This window comes from Lipophrys pholis (genome assembly GCF_963383615.2).
Source record: "Lipophrys pholis genome assembly, chromosome: 1".
NCBI classification, from domain to species: domain Eukaryota; kingdom Metazoa; phylum Chordata; class Actinopteri; order Blenniiformes; family Blenniidae; genus Lipophrys; species Lipophrys pholis.
The window spans coordinates 20,258,585-20,282,097 of record NC_137635.1 but is presented as its reverse complement, the minus strand read 5'-3'; the positions used below and the strand labels follow the sequence as shown (position 1 = coordinate 20,282,097).

The 23,513-nt window shown below is 44.1% G+C and overlaps 2 protein-coding genes across 7 annotated transcripts; one reads left to right on the top strand and one right to left on the bottom strand.

Annotated features, from left to right (window-relative positions):
• Positions 1-360: 360 nt before the first annotated feature.
• Positions 361-11,978, top strand: fbxo11b (F-box protein 11b). Of its 6 annotated transcripts, none has more exons than XM_080487728.1 (22): positions 361-684; positions 1,879-2,042; positions 2,290-2,371; positions 2,580-2,724; positions 2,823-2,952; positions 3,189-3,272; positions 3,403-3,535; positions 3,697-3,803; positions 5,431-5,542; positions 6,220-6,326; positions 6,807-6,944; positions 7,032-7,249; positions 7,339-7,519; positions 7,846-7,968; positions 8,532-8,617; positions 9,013-9,089; positions 9,174-9,317; positions 9,480-9,590; positions 9,668-9,775; positions 9,860-9,968; positions 10,917-11,015; positions 11,136-11,978. In XM_080487728.1, the coding sequence occupies exons 1-22, from the start codon at positions 597-599 to the stop codon at positions 11,263-11,265; spliced, it is 2,676 nt and encodes an 891-aa protein (XP_080343854.1). In that variant the 5' UTR covers positions 361-596; the 3' UTR covers positions 11,266-11,978. The 6 variants fall into 6 exon arrangements, with proteins under 6 accessions (XP_080343854.1, XP_080343856.1, XP_080343851.1 ...); XM_080487730.1 differs by having other exon boundaries at positions 2,290-2,350; positions 11,136-11,901; XM_080487729.1 differs by having other exon boundaries at positions 373-684; positions 2,583-2,724; positions 11,136-11,901.
• A 1,538-nt stretch (positions 11,979-13,516) lies between these two features.
• msh2 (mutS homolog 2 (E. coli)) lies at positions 13,517-22,403 on the bottom strand. The gene is made up of 16 exons (XM_080487604.1): positions 22,175-22,403; positions 20,805-20,953; positions 20,431-20,718; positions 20,060-20,206; positions 18,808-18,957; positions 18,504-18,637; positions 18,195-18,394; positions 16,778-16,887; positions 16,574-16,697; positions 16,272-16,422; positions 16,101-16,198; positions 15,585-15,830; positions 14,953-15,157; positions 14,629-14,876; positions 13,972-14,147; positions 13,517-13,775 (listed from the first exon to the last, which is right to left on the bottom strand). Exons 1-16 carry the CDS (start codon positions 22,380-22,382, stop codon positions 13,608-13,610), a joined length of 2,802 nt encoding a protein of 933 aa, XP_080343730.1. The 5' UTR covers positions 22,383-22,403; the 3' UTR covers positions 13,517-13,607.
• Between the last annotated feature and the right edge of the window lie 1,110 nt (positions 22,404-23,513).

The following is a 23,513-nucleotide window of genomic DNA, read 5'->3' as shown; positions in this document are numbered from 1 at the left end:
GTGACAATGAAATTGAGTTTACATTCAGAGCCAGTCCTCGTCAATGATGCAAACACTGCCACAGAGTGCAACATGCAGCTTCAGTTTTGACTCATATAAAAACCTCCAGCAGTGAAAATTGGGACATTATTTTGCACTTGATTTTGGACCGTGTCGCCCCTCAGTGTGAGTGCACATTGATCGATTCACCGCTTGACCGATTCCGAACCCCAACAGAAAGGTTTGTCAAGCTGACTGATACGAAGCTCCTGATTGGTCACCGGAGCGAGCGATTATGAAAGAGAGATTGTGATTGGTCGAACTGACATTCTGTTCTTTTTTTCTCGCGATTGTTTCCCGTGTGGGTTAATGGCTCCTCCTGCTTCAGAGTGAGACGGAGCTGGCACTGAGCAGTGAAACGGGGGGGGAGCTGTGACACCAACGGAGGAAAAAAAAAAAAAACGCGATTACACCCCAAATACCAGCGGGTTTTTGATCGCATTTGTTAGGGTGTATCGGGGGGAAAAGGCTGCCCGGGTGACAGTTTGGGTTGTGGGCTGATTATAGTAGCGGGCGCTCGAGGATAGCAGGCTATTTTTCAACAACCAACTCCCCAGATGAACTCCGTCAGAGCCACCAACAGGAGACCCAGGCGAGTGTCGAGGCCGCGCCCGGTGCAGCCTGAGCGGAACAACGGGGATAGAGGTGAGTTAGGCCCGAGTCAGCTAAAGCTTTCTCCCGGAACCGTGTCAAGCGTTGCTGGTCTTTACATAACGGTCTACCATTCACAGCCGGGACGCCACACACTCCCGGAGACGGCACTTTCGTCAGGAAACACCGAGGCTTCTTGTTCAGTGGCTCAGGCCAGGCCGCGCTTTGTTTGGCTTGAGTGATTGGGGCTAGCTAGCCCCACTAGCTTAGCCTGTCGGGGTAGGTGGAGGTTGGGGGGTTGTCTTCGCTTAATGCGTATGTAGCTACACGGTTAACGTTGACGACTCACATCCAGGTAAACCCGAATTGTGGGCGAAGGATCGACCCCCACCCTCCCCCTGGCTGTGGCCGCAAGTCTTCACGTCGTGTCGGCCGCTGCATTCTCAGCTGTCACAACCGTTTCTGAGGGTGTAAATCTGCGGTGCCTTTGGACTGCCATTTTTGGGGTGTAACGTTGACAAAAACATTAGCGGCGAACGGGGGCAACGTCAGCTCGCTGCCCCAGCATCGAGAGGCCACACGGATCAGCTGTGATGAATGATCCAGTGTGATTCTGGATGATTTCAGCGGGTCCATTTTGCGGGCTGTAGTTGGAAGCTAATGCAGCCCGCAGTCTGAGCCATTATCCCCTTCCTTATTCGCAGAGCCTGCTAGCAGTGGGCTGATTTGTTTACACCGCGGATTTGCCAGCTACGCAGTTGAGTTTTTAGCCATTAGCCTCACGTCTTAACCGACATCATCCGCGGCCCTGAAACTGACAGCACCGTCAAAGATGGGCCCGATTCTGCACACATATGACCGGCTAGAGTCAAAAGCACACGGGACTCATATCTGCAGGGAATATGTAAACATGCAAGACTGGCGATGTGGTTACAGGGGATGCATCTGTCATGATCAATCACTAACCTTTGTCTGCCTTGTCTCCCAACTATTACCCAGGCTCTTAGCCTGCGCAGTTGGCATACAGCTTGCAAGCTGAATGAAATGATTTGGAGGATTAAGAGTGGTTCAAGCATTTGCTGCAATTCCCCGAATCACTTCAGGCGTGTAAATGGACGACACAATTTAGAAACGCACCCACTGTGTTTTTGTTTGCATGATCATGCTTTAGACTGCATGACTGTTCTTTCTTGTGCATCTTGGGTAAGTGATGTCTATACAGCAAGTCTGTTGCTTATCTATCTATAGATGAAGAGGCTCCTGCAGCAGCCGCAGCAGAAATGGCTATTGAGGAGTCTGGTCCAGGTGCCCAGAACAGTCCCTATCAGCTTCGACGCAAGACCCTGCTTCCCAAGAGAACCGCTGCTGCCTCTGCCACCGCCTCTGCCTGCCCCAGCAAGGGTCCAATGGAGGTTAGACTGAAAGACTTTCATACAATTCTGTTTTGTTTGTTTTTTTATCACATGTGACAACTGTGCTGCAGTATGCATTCCTGCAAACTAGGGAGTGTACATATGTGATTAAAAGAGAACTGCTGATTGGTTACCCTCCTGTAAAGGTCCAATAATTTTGTGGTGGTGTGAGTGGTTACTATTCCAGTTGATGACTCGGTACCTGGATCTTGATTCATATACTACTTTTTTTTTTTTTTCTCTGCAGGGAGCTTCCACTTCTTCAACAGAGGCCTTTGGCCATCGAGCCAAGCGGGCACGAGTGTCCGGTAAGAGCCACGACCTGCCAGGTGTGTGTTAAATCTCTGCAGCTGGGCAAGGAGAGTTTTTGCTGCTTAGTTGAGCTTGTATTGATTTTTTTTTTTTTCTGTCTGCTGGTAAATCTTGTTTTTCATAATCTATTACATTGCATTCCTTAGTTTAATGTGCCTAAAGTGAAAAGGTCCCCTGAAACTTACATTTTGTGTGCGTGATTGTGTGTGTTTTGTGTATTTTCAGCAGCCCCAGCAGAGCAATATCTGCAGCAGAAGCTTCCAGATGAGGTTGTTTTGAAGATTTTCTCCTACTTACTGGAACAGGACCTTTGTCAGGCAGCTTGTGTCTGCAAGAGATTCAGCCAGTTAGCAAACGATCCCATCCTATGGTCAGTGCTAGATGAAGAGATGAAAGCCTCTCTGTTCCTGTTTTGCATGTCACAGCAATTAAAATACATTTTCTTGTATGTGGTGTGCACTGTTGTAGGAAGCGCCTATACATGGAAGTGTTTGAGTACACGCGCCCCATGATGCATCCAGAGCCGGGCAGGTTCTACCAGGTCAGCCCAGAGGAGCATGAACACCCAAACCCCTGGAAGGAGAGCTTCCAGCAGCTGGTGAGATGATCGTGCGAATGTATTGTTATTCTTTTGCGCTAGCCTCGCATTGATTTTTTTTTTCTTTTCCTCTACTCCCAATAGCTTCCTGAACAGTAGATTGTGTAGTGTAGACAAGCACGGGAGAAAATGCACCCATGTCGGTGGCTGTAAGCCTTAAAATGATATGTATTAACATGTAATAATAATGAGTGCAAGCATCCACATATACTAACCATGACGTTTGTTTTTTCCAGTACAAAGGTGCACATGTAAAGCCAGGCTTTGCCGAGCACTTCTACAGTAACCCAGGCAGATACAAAGGCAGGGAGAATATGTTGGTAAGTTATAGTAAAGCCCATCTGAAGGATTTTTTTTTGTATTGTACAGCTGATTTGAATTTTCCAAGAAGCCCGCTGATGCACTGAAGGTATATGCAGCCTCAAAGTGCATGTGCTTTTTCTCCTGCAGTATTATGACACCATTGAGGATGCACTAGGTGGGGTACAAGAGGCCCATTTTGATGGTCTCATCTTCGTTCACTCTGGCATCTATACAGATGAGTGGATCTATATAGAGTCGCCCATCACCATGATTGGTGCAGGTAAGCATGTTGATTTTACTACAATGCACTTAAGACATTACCTTGATGCATGTGCCACATGTAATCTGTATATCTCTCTCTCAAGAAGAGAATTCACACTCGGCTGTGTTTCAGTCGGTTTGTACGAGGGTGCTAATGGGTGTTTTCTGCTTTTCCCACAGCTCCCGGTAAAGTAGCAGACAAGGTGGTGATAGAAAATACCAGAGACTCAACGTTTGTCTTCATGGAAGGCTCAGAGGATGCATATGTGGGATACATGACCATCAAGGTAAATTAAAAAAGATAAACAAATAAGGAAGTGGGGGTGGGAGTTCTATTTTTAACAAGCTTAAAGAATGGCTTGATATCAAAAACTCACCTTTATTGCCCCATCACAGTGCCTCATGCTTAAACTGTGTAGTTGCAGAGGGAAAGCCTCTGTTGTCTGTGGTTCATAACTTATTTATATTTAAGGGCACAAATGTTTCTTTAATAGACTCCTGGGTTTCTGTGTGGAAGAAAGAGAAAATATAAGTAAGCAACAACAGACACAGGCTCATTAATGATGCTTATATGAGGCCCTTTAACAACAACAGATGGTGTTGTCAGCTAGGAAGCTTGTCTCTGTAGCTTTTAATTTGAAAAGACGACCTGTGAAAGGTGCTTTGTTGTCTTGAAATTGTAAAATGCAATGCGGTAAAATCAGCTCTAAAGGAGCTTTTTTTCCCCGATCCGAAATATTTGCAACTGATGTGGTTAATTTGATAAATAGGTTCCACTTTAATGTTAAATTTATGTAGGGAATATCGGCAGAGAAAGCAGACTTATAAATTTATTTATGTGTGTTAGATCGCCATTTTTGTGCCATTTGGTGATGAGAATGAGTTTGTTTGGTTTCTTTGTAAATGCTCACCAATGCTTCTGAATAAATTAGATTGCATTTGGAAAGAACAACAAAATATATATTGAATTCATCACACAAACTGATTTCTTTATTCAAGTTTGTCTTTTATATGTGTATTATTCATGGGAATGGAGTCCATAATATATTTTAAACTGAAAAATGCTTGAAAACGACAGTTTACATAGTTCATGGACAGTGCGTCAAACATGTGGCCCGTAGATCCAAAGTGGCCCACTGGAGTGTAATCTGCAAAATGATTTTGGTGGGAAAAAAAGAAATAGATATAATTTATTTATTTTATTTTATTTTTAAATGAAAGAAATTAACCGCTATTCCAGCTTAACTTACCTTGGCTGGGGATTGGTCTGTTTCCGGAGTATAATGCCGCTGTGCTGGTATGAAAGCTAAGTTAAATACTAAAGCAGCTATGTATAACACTGCTGCATTAAGATGATAAAAACCTCTCCAGTCTGTAACCATGTGACGGTTCTCAGTAGTTATAAGAACATAGATCTGGAGAGAAAAGTTCGTGTAAAATCACCAAATTCCCCCTCTGGTCCGCTCTAACTGATGTGAAAGCAACACCTGTAAGAGTCCCTCGCACAGCAGAACACAGAGAGTTAAAGTAGCTTCAGCAGCTCAGCCGTGCTCTGATGGAGAATGTTTGAAAACATGCACGCCGAAGGCTACAGAAATCTTGTTCCTTTAATTGCTTTTGCCAGCAAATACCTGAGAAGATGCACAAATATTGAATTCCATCTCCATGTACCAAAATTTTCGTTCATCCTCATTGATGCCTGTTTGGTTGTGTAAAAATTCTTGACTGCTAGAAAGCGATCAGGCCTCTCGTGGCAACACATTGTCGTGCTGTGCAAGTTATCACTCTGCTTCAATCACTGCTCATGTTGCCAGTAGTAAGAGTCCCGTGTGGACGTGGAGGGCGGACAGAAAGTTGATGTGTTGTCAGTAATCGTAGCCTTTTGTCTGACTTGTGCCACTCTTCTCTGTGCAGTTTAATCCTGATGATAAGTCAGCGCAGCACCACAACGCCCACCACTGTCTGGAGATCACAGTCAACTGCAGCCCCAACATCGACCACTGCATCATCCGCTCCACATGCACAGGTAACACACACACACAAGCTGATCTTCTGTCACATTTGCTTCAAAGAAGAACTATTTATTATATTGCTATTGTAGTGTTTTTGTCAGTGTTTTTTAATACATTTTTCTTTCATCTGAAAGACATGGGGTGCTCCTAATTTTTTTCAATATCAGTAAGTGACCCGTGTGTTTAGTATGTCCCAGAGTGAGTGACTAAATTTAATATTTGGGTCTTGGACTGAAAACTAAAAAAAAAAAACCTGAAATGGTTTTTTGGGGCAGTTTACTGTGACAGCTCATGGTTAATCCAAATATTTCTCCTCAAGCGAATAATGGTTAAAACTGAGGGGATTCTGAAAAAAGGTTTGGTGTGCTATTTCTTCAGGCCGTTAGTGCCGGGGATGGAATATGGTTTATTAGCATTTTTTATTTTTTTTTTTAGGTCCGGTCCGAACACCCACATTAATCTATCTGAGGAAAGTTTGTGTACATTCGGTTCGTGTTGGTTTCAGCTTCACCGACGTGAGGACTTTCTAGCTGATTTATTAAATTCCACTTGAAAGTTAATCCGACATGAAAACTGTCCGAGTCGATGGTGGCATAAAGGAAGCAGCCGGACAGATGATTCTCATAAATGTCTCCATCTCGTGCATCTTTTCGGAGGTTTGACCTGCTTTGTCCTCTGTTTCTGTGCGCAGTTGGTTCGGCTGTGTGTGTGAGTGGACAGGGAGCGTGTCCAACCATCAAGCACTGCAACATAAGTGACTGCGAGAATGTGGGACTGTACATCACAGACCATGCACAGGTAAATACAGTGATCACTAAATGCCCACCATCTCACCGTATAGGGCCTTTGTAGCCAAATTTTTTAATCAACATGGGTCATTAAAAAAATACTAATTAGTAATCATTATTTTACTTATTTTTAATGTTAACCAACTTCATTTCTTCTTTTGTTTTTTTTTTAAAGATAAAACGCATTGCTTAATTTGCATAAGTCATTTCTCTGTCAAATTTGTATTTTTGTATGTAATTTCTCCTCTCAAATATAAATTAATGAGTCTAGAGGAATGGAATATTTTTTTGTTTTGACGACTTATGGATCAAAAATAGTTGTTTAAATTGTTGTGAATATAATTTTATTAGTTGCCTCTCAAATGTCAACATCATGCAAAGATGACCGTATGTTGTAATAAATGAATGAATAACTTTGTGTGCAAATTATACCCAGCCAGATGCCTCACCTTCTGCTTCTGACCACAAAGTTGATGTTGATGTGTTTCAGGGCATTTATGAAGACAATGAAATCAGCAACAATGCGTTAGCGGGAATTTGGGTCAAAAACCACGGTAATCCCATCATTAGACGTAACCACATCCACCATGGAAGGGACGTGGGCGTGTTCACGTTCGATCACGGCATGGTACAGACTGACCAATGTTTCACTTCTGCGATTTTCTCTCATCTGGAAAGTCTCCAGACAGCTGATTGGCTGTCTTCTCTGTTCCAGGGTTACTTTGAAAACTGTAACATCCATAGAAATCGCATAGCAGGTTTTGAGGTGAAGGCGTACGCCAACCCCACAGTGGTGCGTTGCGAGATCCACCACGGTCAGACAGGAGGCATCTACGTCCACGAGAAGGGGCGGGGCCAGTTTATAGAGAACAAAATCTATGCCAATAACTTTGCTGGTGTGTGGATCACGTCCAACAGCGACCCGACGATACGGTGAGAGCAGAAACTTGATGGAAAACGACACGTAGGGCAATTCTAAATGATTTATTTCAACAATGCTGTTTTTCTTTCTTTGAATTCAGGGGTAATGCGATATTCAATGGGAACCAAGGAGGAGTGTACATATTTGGAGATGGCCGGGGTTTGATAGAGAGTAACGACATCTATGGTAACGCATTGGCGGGAATCCAGATCAGAACCAACAGCTGCCCCATCGTACGGCACAACAAGATCCATGACGGACAGCATGGGGGAATCTATGTGGTAAATACACTGTGCATTTGACAGACAGCAGCTCAGATGTGGTAATAAAGTAATTTCCTTTTATTATAGCACCTATAAAACATTCACAAATGATTTCCCTGTTAATCTTATTTGAACACCTGTACTGTAGTTGCACGGGTGACCGTAACTTGTAGTTGAACCGGTACACCATCATGTCGTAAAAAGTCTAAAGGCAGTGAAAAGATACGTGATCAAATCGATTTAAAAAGGACAATCGCATCCAAGTAATTTGAAAACATGCCGTGTAACCCTGCATGCAGAAAGAATGCATGTTGTTATACATCTAATCCTGTTTGTTATTTCAGCACGAGAAAGGCCAGGGAGTGATCGAGGAGAACGAAGTTTACAGCAACACACTGGCGGGAGTCTGGGTGACCACAGGGAGCACTCCCGTCCTCCGCAAGAACCGCATTCACAGTGGCAAGCAGGTACAATGGACATCAATTAACTTAATTATTGCTTTTCTTATATAACTTCTTAGGATAATACTCGTCAGATGTGCTGCTACAGAGGTCGTGTCGGGATAGTCGAGCCTCTTTTAGGCTCAGGGCACCTGTAAAAAATATGCATGAAACTAACAATAGATTATGTAACGGGGAAAAATAATCAAGAAATGTAATTTTGTCTGCAATGCATTTGAAGTGACCTTGTTTTGATACTCTTTTCTGATCAGAATCGAAGTTGTGAAGTTTCCTCTTGGTCCAGTAGCAGTTTAAAGTAGAAAAACAATTAAATTGTCGAGGTTTTCACTGCTCCTTCGTCGCCACTGACTAGCAGTACATTTTGATGGTATATTTTGTAATTCAGGACAAGACAAAACTACATTTCATGATGTGATTAACACCTGCGATGCTATATATTCTTTAGGTCCTTTAAACACTATCTTCTCTGTCATCTTAATCGCAGGGATAGTCAACATGGTAATCTTTGATATTGAATCTGCAAGTTCCTCACAGTATATAACTTTTTGTTTTCGGTTTGTTTTCCTCAGGTTGGTGTGTATTTCTACGACAATGGGCATGGTGTGTTGGAAGACAATGACATCTACAATCACATGTACTCCGGCGTACAAATACGGTAATAACTGTTTTCTTTCCGCATCATAAGAGCTTCAGTTTTCAGATTATTTAGAGGCATTTATTAAAGGGGTGTCAAATAGGAGCCGGCAAGGAATTCTAATGGACTTAAAAAGTGCTTAAAAAATGACAAAGATGATATTACCTACAATGTGTCATTGAAAATAACCGCTCATCCAAATCCTTCCACTGGGAGTTTCACTAAGTGTCCAGGTCACATCAGTGATGCTGCACTGAAAGCTAAGCTACCTTAATGCTAATAACTTAGCATGAGCTCCAAAGCCATGAGGGTGAGGGCGGACACCCATGATTTACACTGTGCTATTTTTATTATTTTAATTGTTAGAATTTAATGTCTGTTATGAACCGTCTGTGACAAATGTTTATTCTCTTCAGGACGGGTAGCAACCCAAAGATCAGGCGTAACAAGATTTGGGGAGGCCAGAACGGAGGGATTTTAGTCTACAACTCAGGTCTGGATGTTACACCGACACTCTTTAGTCCGACATCAGTGTGAGACGAGCACTTTGACTCAGACTGCGCTTCGATGTGAACAGGTTTGGGATTCATAGAGGACAATGAAATCTTCGACAATGCCATGGCTGGAGTGTGGATCAAAACCGACAGCAACCCCACTCTGAGGAGAAACAAGATCCATGATGGCAGGGATGGAGGCATCTGCATCTTCAATGGAGGAAGAGGTAATCAATGCTCTTTTTAACGAGCAGTAGCTACATCAGAATCTGTCTGCAACCTTGTAGAACGATCAACTTACACCATTTATTGATATATTTTCTTTAAAGTGGTACTTCAGTGCTGATTTGGTCCTTGTGTGACCGTAGCGAACTGTGACATCTCCGCAGGTTTACTTGAGGAAAACGACATCTTCAGGAACGCTCAGGCTGGTGTGTTGATCAGCACCAACAGCCATCCGATTCTGCGCAAGAATCGCATTTTTGATGGCTTTGCAGCAGGTTGGCGCCTTCACATTCAACAGCATCTCCATATCCGTCTCCATACGACCTTGATAAACCTTCCCTTGTCTCTTTAGGTATAGAAATAACGAACCACGCCACTGCAACACTGGAGGGCAACCAAATCTTCAACAATCGCTTCGGGGGGCTCTTTCTGGCCTCGGGGGTCAACGTCACCATGAAAGGTAAATGGCTGCTCTGTCTGTTTTTAAAGCCGTTTGTTTATTTGACCAACTGCTCACTCATGTTTCTCTTTCTGCTCAAATCAGACAATAAAATTCTGAATAACCAGGATGCCATTGAGAAGGCGGTGAGCCGAGGACAGTGTCTCTACAAGATCTCAAGCTACACCAGTTACCCCATGCACGACTTCTACAGGTAAAAAAAACGACACTTTTATTAGGAATTGTTCCTCGGTGATTTAAAATAAAAAAAACTTTTCGATACTAAAGAAACAGCCTTATGCAGCACCGATAACATAAAAACATTTAAAAACCTGTTTGAAGTTCAGTGTATATATAATCAGCCAATGACGAGGCTTGTGGAAACTCCAGTGACTTATTAGCTGTTTACATGGACCAAAAGTAATCTGATTAAAATAGCGTGATGTAACACTTCTATTGGATTAGATTAGCGTCTTTCCACTGAAATTACAATCCAGTCAGAGGAGGAGGTGTAACCGTCTTTATGACCCGATCAGAGCCTGTATAAACAACACATTGGTTTACGTTCTCATGTCCACAAAGGAGACAATGCTGCTCTTTAACTTATTAAATCTTTCTCATCACATCTGAACAGGAAGACTGTTTCTTAGGTTTGCAGTTTATAATGAAATGCAGCTTCACATAGTAAAGCTGTAATACTGCAGTTAAAAGCTGAATGTGAGTTGGACTCTAATCTGTTGGAAAGAATCTGACAGAAGTGACCATGTAAACGCAGCTACAGATGTTAAATCAGCCAGTTAAGTTTCTTAATACAAATTAATCAAACTCTTTATTGATCTTCTGCATTGAAAGAACTTAAATTAGCATTAGTTTTGCATTTGGAATAAAGAACTTGGATGTGTGGCTGATTCATCGAGCTTCACTGAGGGAAAACCTTTAACTCTCATGTAGTCGCTTGATGACTGAACTGAGCTGAGAATTGAGTGAAGAGAAAATATTATGTCGTTTTTTCCCTTCATTTGTGGGGATTTGTTTATAGTTAAAGATATTGGCACACGTGTTGAATCAGCATTCCACTTTCAGGAACCTAATAATTTGGGGAATTGTTTGTTGAATATATTTACCTGTGTATTGTCTGTGTTTTTTTTTTCCCCCTCTCCAGATGTCATACCTGTAACACAACAGATAGGAACGCCATCTGCGTTAACTGCATCAAAAAATGCCACCAAGGACATGATGTAGAGTTTATACGGCACGATAGGTACGGTTTCCTCCTGGTTGTCGGCTTTTAGAAGCAGATTGAATGTTCAATCTGTGTGTTATTTGTGTGATCTATTTCCACATCGACGCTTTTAACGGCCGTGTTCTTGTGCTGCCGCAGGTTTTTCTGTGACTGCGGCGCAGGAACGTTGTCCAACCCGTGCACACTGGCCGGAGAGCCGACGCACGACACAGACACTCTGTATGACTCGGCGCCGCCCATCGAGTCCAACACGCTGCAACATAACTGAGGGCGTCTTGGCTGAGTTCCACTCTCTCACATAAGCATACAAAACACATCACATCACGTGACACACAGTCATACACGCACGCACGCACACACACACACACACACACAGAAACGCACACGGTTACATACACTCATCCACCTGCAGCCATAAGGACCCCAAGAGAGACTCTGTGATTGCGGCGCTCTCATACGGGATCGAGGTGGAGGAGGAGGGAAGCTGCGGAGGAAGCGGCTTCCTGCCCGCTGCAGCGCACGCAGACGTCACTAGAGGGAGCAGCGGAGCTGAGCGCGGTCTGACCGACCCACGGGCCACAAGAGATTCCTCACAGGAGGCATTCTCATCGCAGTCTGTAAGCAAAGAAGACGGAAAGAGAAGGGTCACAGAGGGGCTTTTCCACGATGCCAGAAAGAGAGGGAGCTCCCTCCTGTTCTTCCTCTTTTCTTCTTCTTCGTCTTCTCAAGAACTGCAGTCAAAGAGACTTCCTGCTTCCTCACTGCTGCCATCCTGAATGACTGTGCAGGCAGTAACTTGGGAACAGATGGGCGGACATTGCTCTGTTTGTGTGTTCGCGCGTGTGTGAGAATATAAGCAAGGTTGTGTGTGTGTGTGTGTGAGATGGAGCACTTGGGCTTTTTTAAAAAAGAAAAAAAAATATGTTCTGATCAATGGATTTTATTTCAATGCTTTTCTCATGTAGTTTTGTATTTTCAAGCAAAAAGCTGACTGTATTTGAATGTCTTTTATTTTATTATATATTATTATAATTATTATTATTTTTCTTTGGTTAGCGTCCCCCCCCCTCCCGCCCCCCTTTCCCGTCACCCTGGCAAACTGCAGAAACTCCGACGTTCCAGTGTTGAAGTTCTTTCTGTGAAAGAGAATCTCATTTAAACACTAAAACCCCTCTCCAAGTATATTAGCTTAACTGGCAGGTGGAGCGGCTCCACAGTTGTATAAAGGTGTGTATGTGTGTATCAATGTGTGTCTTGTACAGTGCAAGTAGTGGGTGCGCGAGTGTGTGTATTTGTCGATGCAGTCAGTGTTTTGTGGAGAGGGTTTAAATTGCAGGCGTCGGAGCCCCTTTGAACTGGAATCGTGGAGTCGCTCTGCAGTCTTCCTGCCCCCACCCCCCACCCCCACTCGTCCCCCCCAACCCCCTCGTCTCTCCTCCCCACCCCTTCGTCTCCCCTCCTGTGTATCGTGGTGACTGTGGCTCCTCATGCAGCCTGAATCGTATGCATGTACCATAACATCTAGACTTAATATATTGTGAAGTATTCAATAACCATTATGTAGATGCTAGTTGGAATTCAAAAAGGGGTATACTTTCTTAGAAAGATTAAAAAAAAAAAAAAACAGGTAACTGGCCATTTCTAAGAAAATAAAACTTTATTAGATCAGAGGTGTCTGTCTTCAAATTCAGTCGCTTGTTGTGAAAGTCACACTTCTATAAAGATCCATTTTGTTTTCACCTGCTATGAAATGTATGAATCATGATCTGTCGAAAGCAGGCAATGTATGTAACTGGTTGTTGGAGCAACTGACCCGTTATGACTGCTTCTTCGAGAACAATAGGCTTCAGTAGGAATGATTTCCTCGAAACAGCTTCCAGTATCCGGTATCAGTCATCTGTGACGGCTGATCTTCGGGGAAGATGTTCATTTTTAACAGATTTATATAAATATAGAAGTGAAGTGTGTCTAACGGGATTTCAGCTGGTGGTTTCCGATGCTTATACGCCGTTCGGAGATGGGTTTTAGTTTGCAGTCATACGTCTAATCGAAAGCCAGAGAAAACGTTAATGTGGATATGTATTTCGCTGCTTAAGAAACTCAAATACTAAAATAAGAACAGTTGGTCGTCGTGCACATTCTGCCAGAAGAGGTTAGAGTGTAGAAAACTTGGCGGTGTGGTTTTCTCAATGTGATCTACTAATGGAGCAAACTTCATTATCTACGCTGCATCGAGTTATCCGGGCCCTTTCGCAGATAAACATCTCGATTGTACCCACAGCTTCACTCGTGGTGAATCGGTTTGTTTAACGTGACCGGCGGAGGAAACTCTGTAGACCTGATGTGGTTCGCAGTGACGTAAGTGACCAGAACAACGAGGACAAAACATCAAATACAATTACGACGCTGGAGGCATCCATCGTCGGTCAGCCAGAGCTACGGCGCTCTCCGCCTGCTCCAAACGATGCGGTCACATCTCCGGACATCCGGTTCGGCTCAAACTTGTTTTGAAAGCAGCTGCATTTCTAGTTGGGACAACCAATCTTTATTGAAAATTAAACTATACAAAGTCACACTTTAACTAGACGGTGTGTTTGGACATCAAGCCGTTTATACAGGAACACAACGGCCAAGGAGGTCGCCGATGTACGCGTTGTTTTTGGTGGCCAGCTCCTGCTTCATCCTCCGGAGCTCCGCCTTCACCGCCGCCTCGGACATGGTGGCAACAGGAAGTGATTTCACCTTCTGCAGAAAGTCGTGCATCAGCTCTTCTCCCACCTGTAGGAGAGTCACACAAAGCTCTCAAACAATTCCTGCATAAATTATATTTAGGAAAATTGGATTTAAATCTTGCGGTGACCACTCCATTAGTGTGTTTGCTTATTTCAGATTTACAAACTCTCAATCCACAAACATGAGAAAATAAACAAACATTCTTTGTATCAGAAAGCTTGAAGTTAGAAAGATATCCGACTTGTTTGTCCGTCCGCCGTCTCTTGGCCTCGGGACCGTCCCCCTGCTCCGACGCGTCCCCGGCAGGTTCTTGAAACTCCTCCAGCTCTTCGGCCTTCTCCTTCGCTGCGGCGAGCACCGACGGCGGGAAGCAGGCCAGCTCGGCCACGTGGATCCCAAAACTCTGGTCACACACGCCTGAGGACAGAATTCCAGCTCGGTCAGTCGCATCGGAGTGTCTTTGGTCACGTTTTTTTTAAATCACACTTCCCGGTGTGTTAATGGCTGAAGAAGGAAGTTACAGCCAAACAAATGATTACTTTTTTTACTTGAATAGCTTTTTTTTTTTTTTTTTTTTTTTTTTTTTTTTTAATTTATCGAGAAATTCCAACATGTTCTTCACAAATAAGCAGATCTATTTTTGACAAAAATACAGAAGCTTTAAGAACCTTTTCATATCTGCTGCTTTTAGCCTTTTAAACAAGAATTCTCTTTTTATTCTTTTGTCAGATATTTTTGCGACTGGCTGTGAAATAAGTTGCCCCTTGGGCACAATGAGAAAATCAGTGTTTTAACTAAACACCCATGAAATGAATGTGTGCCCACTGAGAAAATGTGTATACATGAACTCATTAATAACATAGAAATTCAGGCCTTTGTGTGGATGTGGGCCTCCTACCCGGTTTGACTCGGTACAGCATGGTGAGTGTGTCGTGGGACGTGAGCGCGGTGACGTGCAGGTTGTGCACGGCGGGCTGCTGTGCCGCCAGCGCCGTCAGCTCGTGGAAGTGAGTGGCGAACAGGCAGAAGCAGTCGATCTTGGAGGCGATGTGCTCGCTGATGGCCCATGCCAGGCCGAAGCCGTCGTACGTGGACGTCCCTCGGCCGAGCTCGTCGATTATGATGAGCGAGTTCTCCGTGGCTGAGCTGAGGGGGGTCACAGCGGGAGGATGAGCGAACGGGCGAGCAAGAACAACGCACGTGTGAGGGGTATTGCTCTTACCGCAGAATGGCCGCCGTCTCCAGCATCTCCGCCATGAAGGTGGACACCCCCTTCACCTGGCTGTCTCCCGCTCCCACCCTGGCCAGGATGCTGTCGATCACGCTAAGCTCCGCCTTCGCGCATGGCACAAAACAGCCAATCTGAGCCATCAGGGCGATCACACCCACCTGCCGGATGAAGGTAGACTTTCCACCCATATTTGGTCCTGCAGGAAAGAGAAGAAACTGAGAACAAAACAGGTACAAACGATCCCTACAGACAGTTTATCAGTACAACACAAGGCATCGTTGTTAATTCCTGTAAACGGAGGAAAAACTGAAGAATTCTACCAGGAAGTATAAATCCCCTGAGTATCTCTCAACAAGTGATTGTTCTTTGAAGTCAGCCCATTTTGAATTAATGGATATAATTGTGTGTGTGTGTGTGTCGGCACGACGGGAAAATTATGTTTAACCGCAAGAGTAAAAAAAAAGGCAGCATAATCATTGAAGGGTTAACAATAAGAACCAAAAACCTGATTTTGAGGAAAATCGTTAAGAAAATATGTTGAGAAAAGTCAAAATATTTGATGAGACTTTAATCAAATATCATAATCAAACATTTCTGATCACGAGCGCCTTTCTTCTGTTCACCTGTGATAATATAGAAGCTCTTCTCGCCCTGGACGAAGGACACGTCGTTGGGAATGAACGCCGTGTCTGCGTCCGTCTCCATGCAGGGATGTCTGGCCCGCAGCAGCTCCATTCGCCTGCAGCCGCTGGAGGCGAGGCGCGGCCGGACGAACGGCACGGGCGCGGAGACGGACGCCACGGCGAAGCTCGCCACCGCGTCCAGCTGCGCGATCACGTCGCTCAGCGTCTGCAGGGGGTCGACGTAACCTGGCGGCCCCAAAGGTTTTAAGGCAGTGTCGATTAGTTAAATGTCCAGTCCTCAAAATGACACGATCAGATTATCTTGTGACTATTTAAAAGTTGACATCTCAGCAATTTACTGAGCTTTAGGGGAAAATGTGAATAAGATCAATTGCTACGAAAGCATACAAACAAAGTGAGCAGTGAGGAGTAGATCACTATCGTTGTTTCCACTGTCTGTCAGATCGATGTCATGCTGGCGGGGCGCAGTGCGACGCATGTGATTGGAATCCTCACCTGAGGCAATGTTGATGATCTCTTTCACGATGGCGTTCTGCGCCTCCTCGTACTCCTCCCTGTTCTTCGTGTACTCCTCATTCAGGGAGCTCAGCTTACTGCAGACATGGGGGAGGTCATCAGAAGGGGGGGGGGGGGGGGTCACTGGGTGCAAATGGTAAAGAGACTTACCTGTTGGTGAAGCGCACGCCGTTCTTCTGTACGTCCAGCGTGGTGAATTTCTTGTTGTTCCGCAGGCTCTTCTCCTCCTTGCACGTGACTCGGAGGTAGAAGCCCAGCACGCCGTTGGACTCCAGCTTTATGGTTTTACCGGCATCCAGGCCTGCAGCGTGAAGTCACCACAATGAGTTCAAACTGGGACACGAGGTTGTACCTCTTTTTTTTGTTTGTTGCTCTACTGCTCTGATTCAAAGCTTCAACTCATTTAAACTCTGCCACGTCGATGAAGTCTTATTAAAGATGGATGTGATCACCGAGTTCTCGGGCGGCGCCGCTCAGCGCCGCCTGCATGCTCTTTTCCAACGCGTCCATCTTCTCTCTCAGCTCGCTCAGCACCGGGTCGAACGAAGCCTTCACCAGGAACTCGTGGTGGTCGATCTGCATTCGACGCGGAGCAAGTGATCAGCAGGGAAAGTTGCCAAAGCGCGATCACAAAGCAACATCGAGTGATTAGTGACCTGGTTCATGTCCAGAGTCGTCTCGATCATCTCCTGAAACTTGATGAAGTCGGACTGCAGGTCAGTGAGAGGAGACAGGAACACCGCATGCAGCAGGACCTGGAAGCTTCCTACAACACACACAAATGCTACAGTTTCAGATCAGGGGTGTAAAAACTTTATTCCACTTTCTTTCAAAACGGAAACATTTAGAAACTGCAGGTCAACCCGTTAAGAGGTGTGAAGAGTATTCCTGAAACTTAGTCAGCTGCCGTTTCCTTCATTCTTGGTTTTGCTACTCTCAAGAACCAGCAGTGACATTTATCTGCCATTAGCCTGGTTTTGCCGACATGGTGGCTTGTTGAAGCGCCACCTAGTGTTAGAACTGAGAAGTACAAGACAGTGAGCCACAGGCATCACATTTGGACCAGAAGCTATTGTGTTGCAGGCTGATGCAACAGGAACCACGGGGCACAGTTCGGTCACCTCCATTTGGCATCTATTATGCAACCCCACCGTTTGAACAGTCAACTCATTAACAACATCGGCAACACAACATCAAAACAGCAAATTCCTAAACATGCCTCCTTCACTTGACAGCAATTTGGTTTTTTTACATAACATACACAAATATACAGAAATCTTATTGCTTAGAAATATGCAATGGCCGCAACAACTACAACTACTTTATCAATTAATCTGACTGTTGAAATGATTAGTCGACTTATTTAGCTTTAGACACTTCTCAAGCTATTGACCGTTACCTGATGGAACAGTGCACACGACCTGCGTATCCTTGAGCAGCAAACACATTTTAGTTCCGTAAACAGGTTTGATATGTGTGATTTGCTTGTATTTTACCAATACTATGAGATATACCCACCCATTAGGCTTTATATGGGACTATAAATTCTTATGTATTGAATCGTTATGTACCGTATCGAGGTTTGTCTAGACCCAGCCCTATATTCGTCATTACATTTTCTGCCCATATTCAGAAAATGACACAAAAAAAAAAAACCTTACAAAAACAACCAGACTTCTGAACAAATGAACTTTTTTGAGCGTCATAAGACCAGGTCCCGTGATAAAGAGGCATTTCAAGGGTAAACTATTAATACTTAAGTACCATGTTTGTCAGTGTGGAAGCACTGAATTATTTCTATATAAAACTATAAAAGTGGCTGGACTTTCTAGAAGTTCGAGATAGTAGTGCTAAAACAGAGGGAGTAAGAGTAAACAGCAACTGCTAACCATGTTGCTTTTGAGAAATTTCTTTAAAATAAAATTCATGGGCTAATATTTGCATTATTTAATGGTTCTGATGATGACATTTCCCCCGTTTTCATTCACTGCCCCCCCCCCGACACACAGACATGAAATTCCTCCAGCAGTTCTAAGAGAATCCAATGTGGCAGAAAGAAGAGGAAGTTTGTACCGGAGTGTCTCTCTAAGGCCGCGGTGAGCGCCGGGATCTGGCTCACAGCCTGGTAGACGCGGTAGCAGTCCTGCAGTGTCGCCGTGTGGCGGTGAAACTTCTTAGCCAGGCGGTGAAGGTCGGGGAAGCGCCGCAGTAGGTCCTCCTGACAGGTCTGCCTCAGCTCGGCGTCGCACACAAAACTCTCCACCAGGTCCAACCTACAGACGGCAGATTATCCCACACTTCTTGAGGTGTTTGACATGGGGGAGCTAAAGTGCAGAACGCAGGATTTGAACACAGAAACATTACATATCACCTCTGTATTACCTCTCCTCGATTTTGGTTTTGTCCATGAGTGGCTGTTTGATCCACTGGTTTACGAGCCGCTGACCCTGAGGAGTGCGGCACTTGTTCAGCAGCCCGGCCAATGAGTGAGCCCCGCTGGTGTCTTCAGGTGAACCCTGATGGGGAAACAATCCACAACATGGTTCCACCATGTAAACATCACCCCATGGCGACACACACTCCCGAGTATAACAGAGGGTGTGTGTCTGTCTTATGGTTTTGGGGGAAATTTGCTTTATTTATAGGGGAGAGCAAAGATCTTCTCACGTCAGTCACAGTCACAGACCTGGAAAAGGTTCAGCGCCCTGACGGCAGCGTTGTCCAGCCTCATGTACTGACCCAGGTCCAGAGCGGTCAGGCTGAAGGAGTTGAAGTTGGACTCGTCAGAGAGCAGCTCAAGGAAACGGACCACCGCAGCCAAACAGGACATGGCAACCTGCCAATGAAACCACAAATCAAGGTTTTAAAAGGTTTAGAGTTCAAGAGAATTACAAAACAAAGGCAATCTTGTTTACAGGTCATCACTTTTTCACATTCCTGCACAACTTCTAACGTAAGTTTGTAAAAGAAAAAAGACAAAAATAGGTTCTTAATTTTCTCTTCCAGCTCTTTTTCTTCGGGAGGGCACTACAGCAAATCATTATGACTCGCACGGTAGACCTGGTTAGTTTTCTTTGCTCTGCTGGAGGCTGTTTTTCCTCCTACTGCCAGGATTTATTCAGAAGGAAGATCAGTACTTGGTGACCTCTTTGCTTTGCACACAGTTGCAGGTAATCTGCAGAGATGTCACATCTGGGAGAAAATATCACTTATCTTCTGGTGACGGCTCTCAAAGAGATTTGCAGTGTGTTTAAAGTTGGTGTCCTCGGTTGCAGAACGCATTTGAAGCCTGGTTGTATTACTGTAGAAATACCTGCTTAGATTGACAATACCTACTGATCTAATTCCATCATTGAATCGTGGCGTTTTAACTGTTATTAGATTTGTGGTTGTGCTTTGAGCCGACAGGATCGCTTCTGTTGCAGCCCCAAATCTTTAGAACAGCATTTTATCTAGAAGAACTAAAACAAAGTGGAACATAATCATTCCACTGGAATAATCTACAGCAACATTCAAGTCAACTATTAGGATAACTATTTGCATTGGGCAGCTGCTGTTGTCTTCATAAGCGGTATCTAATGAACCTCGACTTGGACAAATCTTCCTTTTCAGCATTTTTCGGACATACTATGCCTTCAATCCTTCAACAAGCCAGAGTACTATCAGCCGCAGTAAATAAGATAAGTAAGATAATCCTCTAAGTGTTACCAATCCCGATGTGACGAATCAGAGCGTGCGATTCAGAGTTCTTGGCCACGACACACTGTTCCAAACTCAAAATAAATGTCCTGCTTTGTTGGATAAATGATACCACTTCTAAAATGATACGCCATCCTGGGAGAATAGAGCTCACAGTTGTTACTGTGGAGATCTTAACGCGATCACCTGATGTGAGATGACTCTCAAGTGTCGGGCAGCTGCATTTGGTTGTCGGTCACCTGTTTGTCCAGCTCGGGAAGAGTGTTGCTCGCCACCGTCTCTCCTCTCTTGGCTCTCAGCAGCCTGTTGAGGTCCTGGACAATGTCCTTGCTGTTGAACTCTGCTCTCTTTCTGTCCGACACCAGCACCCCACCACGCTGTACAACCTACAGAAAGACAACAACAATGTCTCCACAACTTCATCGCAGTATAAATCTGAGTTCACACTGAAATAAAACGACTCCGTTTATAAAGAAAGCAGGACATGCCACACTTCAAGAGCAGAGCGATGTATTATTTGCTGGGATTGCTTTGGCAAGTTGTTGAAAATTTACCGACACGCTTCACAATGCGGATGACTGGTTACAACTCCCCCACCACCACCACATACCTCCCGCAGTTTACTCCCATCCACGTTGCCTTCGCCCTGCACTAACAGACACTCTTTGGGGCTGATTTGAACCAGCAGAGACTCCAGGTTGGAGAAGATCTCGTTGTCTGGAAACTCGCAAACTCCCATCTTCCTCTGGGCCGCGTCCACGTAGCCGACGCCGACCACACGCTGGCCATCGGCTCCTGAAGCAAAGCGCACGGCCACCACTCCGGCACAGCCCTCTGCTCCGGCTCCACCACCGCCAAACAAGATCTCCTCGAACTGAGTCAAGTTCCCCGGAGAGGCCTGCATTCAGAGACAATGGCGTTTGAATTATGTCATGCTTTATGGAAATGATCACGATTATTTAGGTTATTGTGTTTTCACGCTACCTTGTATTCAATCTTCCAGTCGTGCTCCTTGCTGCTCTTACCGTGATTCTTGTAAACCTCCACTCTGTACTGTCTCACCAGCAGCAGGTCTTTCACAAACGCCTCAAAGTTCAGCTTGCTCAGGATCACACTCTCCAACTTGCGACTTCCTGGGAACCAGCATTAATACAAAGAACAACCTCAGACCACCCTGCTCACATCATTTCTTGAAGCGCATATTCAAAGGATAGAGAAATTGTTGTTTTCTTAATCAAACAATATCGACACGTCGTTGGTATAACTAAATCAGCTGACATTTTCCCAGGAGTGGTGTATGCTCACTCTGTTACCTCAGTGCTATGAACCTCCACACCTCAAACTCTTTGGTTCCAGATTCAGTTTTGGTGAATATTTTGAGAAAAATTGGGCCATTTAATTGTGAAGTAGTACAGGTTCTCTGAAGTGGCGTGCAGAGGAGTGTGCATTCATATTGAGGACAAAGCCAAACTAGAAAGGGTTGTTGAGTGTTTCATAAGAAGATCCAGACTTTTTTATTTCATGGCACCATATTAGTTTGGGATTGACTTCAGAAACTCTAAGATGAATACACCAGGATTCAACCAGTAAAGGTTAACAGTAGTTACATCACAGAAACAGACAATAAATAAGCACATATTTACACCCGTTGGAAAATAAGGACAACACAGACTTCACAGAGAAAGACAAGCCATCCCACAAGCTCGGTTCCTCTCACTGTGAAGTAAACATACAAACCACAAGGGTCCTAGTTTTAGGTACACACTCACATTCTCTGTTATCGAGCAAAAGCCACACAGTGCTGGGCTGGAAAAGAAGGCTTCTAAGTTAACAGTAAAAGGTTCATCATATATCTTAAAGGAAAATCTTCAATTGTTGAATGAGTTTAAAACAATACTGATATTTCACACATCTGTTATGTGCAATTGGTTGAAACAAGGTTTCGTGTTGTCAAAGGTTTGCTATGACTGTTGGTCAGGCCTTCAAAGAAATTTAGCACCAATGGGGACTAAAGGATGAAATTAAAGGGAAATGACTGCATGTATGAATAATTTAACATATAGTCCCCTGCAAACAGTTCAATAGTGTTGATTTTAATGAGCTTATCGGGATTTTGGAGGGATTCGGGTCCTATCGCATATATTTAGATAGATGAACACAGAACATGTTCATCTATCTATTTCTGCAGTAACAACACGCAGGACTGACGCTAATACGATAACGTGTGGGATTTGGGCTGGCTCAGCAGTGGCTGGATTCAATATTACACTGAAGAAGAGAAACACGAAAGTGAAATCAGCCTGTCAGTAGTCTGCAAGTTTGAGCCTAGTTAGCTAAGCTACAGGCCAGGTTACCTGAGCCCAAATGTTTGATGACCCCGTTGGTCTTGAAAACCTCCTTCGCTGCGAATATGGCGTCTTTCCCGTGGACGGTATAGTACTCGGAACGGTCGAATATCCTGAACGTGGTGTCCGGTTTCTCCGGCATGGAGAAAATAAAGCTGAGGAAGCCATGCTCAGTGGCGCTGTCCATGGACAGGTTCTGCTTCGGCTGCACCGCCATGCTGGAATCTCCCGCCACCAGAGGGTCCAAACAGGAAGTGACGTAGGGTTATGACGCGTTCCTATCATGGAATGCGTTTTTCTTTCTCAATACAAGGGAATTTTAAAGGAAAGAATTTAAGTACAATACAAAGGCCATAAGACTCTTGAACTGCAAATAAGTCTTCTGTCAGGTTTAGAGGATGATGCAACAATCCAGCTTTTGTGATGCATTGCTGGCACATCACTGTTTTAACTGTGTGGTTTTATACTTTTATTGTTCTTGGATTTCTTGACACCTTTAAAAGCCTAAGCTGAGCCTTTGCTGTAAAATGTTGTTCTTGTATCCACGATGGTCTTTATGTTGAATGACAATATCTATCTATCTATCTATCTATCTATCTATCTATCTATCTATCTATCTATCTATCTATCTATCTATCTATCTATCTATCTATCTATCTATCTATCTATCTATCTATCTATCTATCTATCTATCTATCTATCTATCTATCTATCTATGTATCTAAGACAATCAAAACAAAAGGTTGCATCTGCAAGACACCTATTAGTAAATCGTAATAAGTTGGAAAAGCCATACCCCCCCCCCCCCCCAAAAAAAAAGTAGATTTAGGAGGAACAAAGATCCACTATAAGTAAATTACATATGCTCATGTACCAACGTTTATAGCAGTCACTCTGTGGTATCAGTAAACTTCAGACTCTCAGCATGTGCAAAGGAAGGTCTCCATGTTAGATTGAATTTTGTTAGTGAACCATTTGCTGTGATTTTCTCCGGCTTGATAAAGTTAAGTATGTATTTTATCCAGGCGGAGTGGGAGGGGGGCACGGGCAATCTCCACATCAGCAGAATTTAATATTGTGTGCTAATATTGTGATAAAATGTGTCTGTTTTTTGGGGGAGTGATAGAGTGGGAAGGAAGATCCAACAGTTGTAGTGACATCGAGGTGAGTGCAGCCTTTGCACATTAAGATCAAGGCAAATGTTTCTGACTGGAATTCATGGGCACGATTTTGAACAAAGCAACAATCTTTTAAATATCTAAAAAATCTTTGCAGACAATTGTTGGAAAGTCAAAGATATTGCCTACTTAAACATTCCTTAGTGTTTTAATGTCCAACTTTGACACCT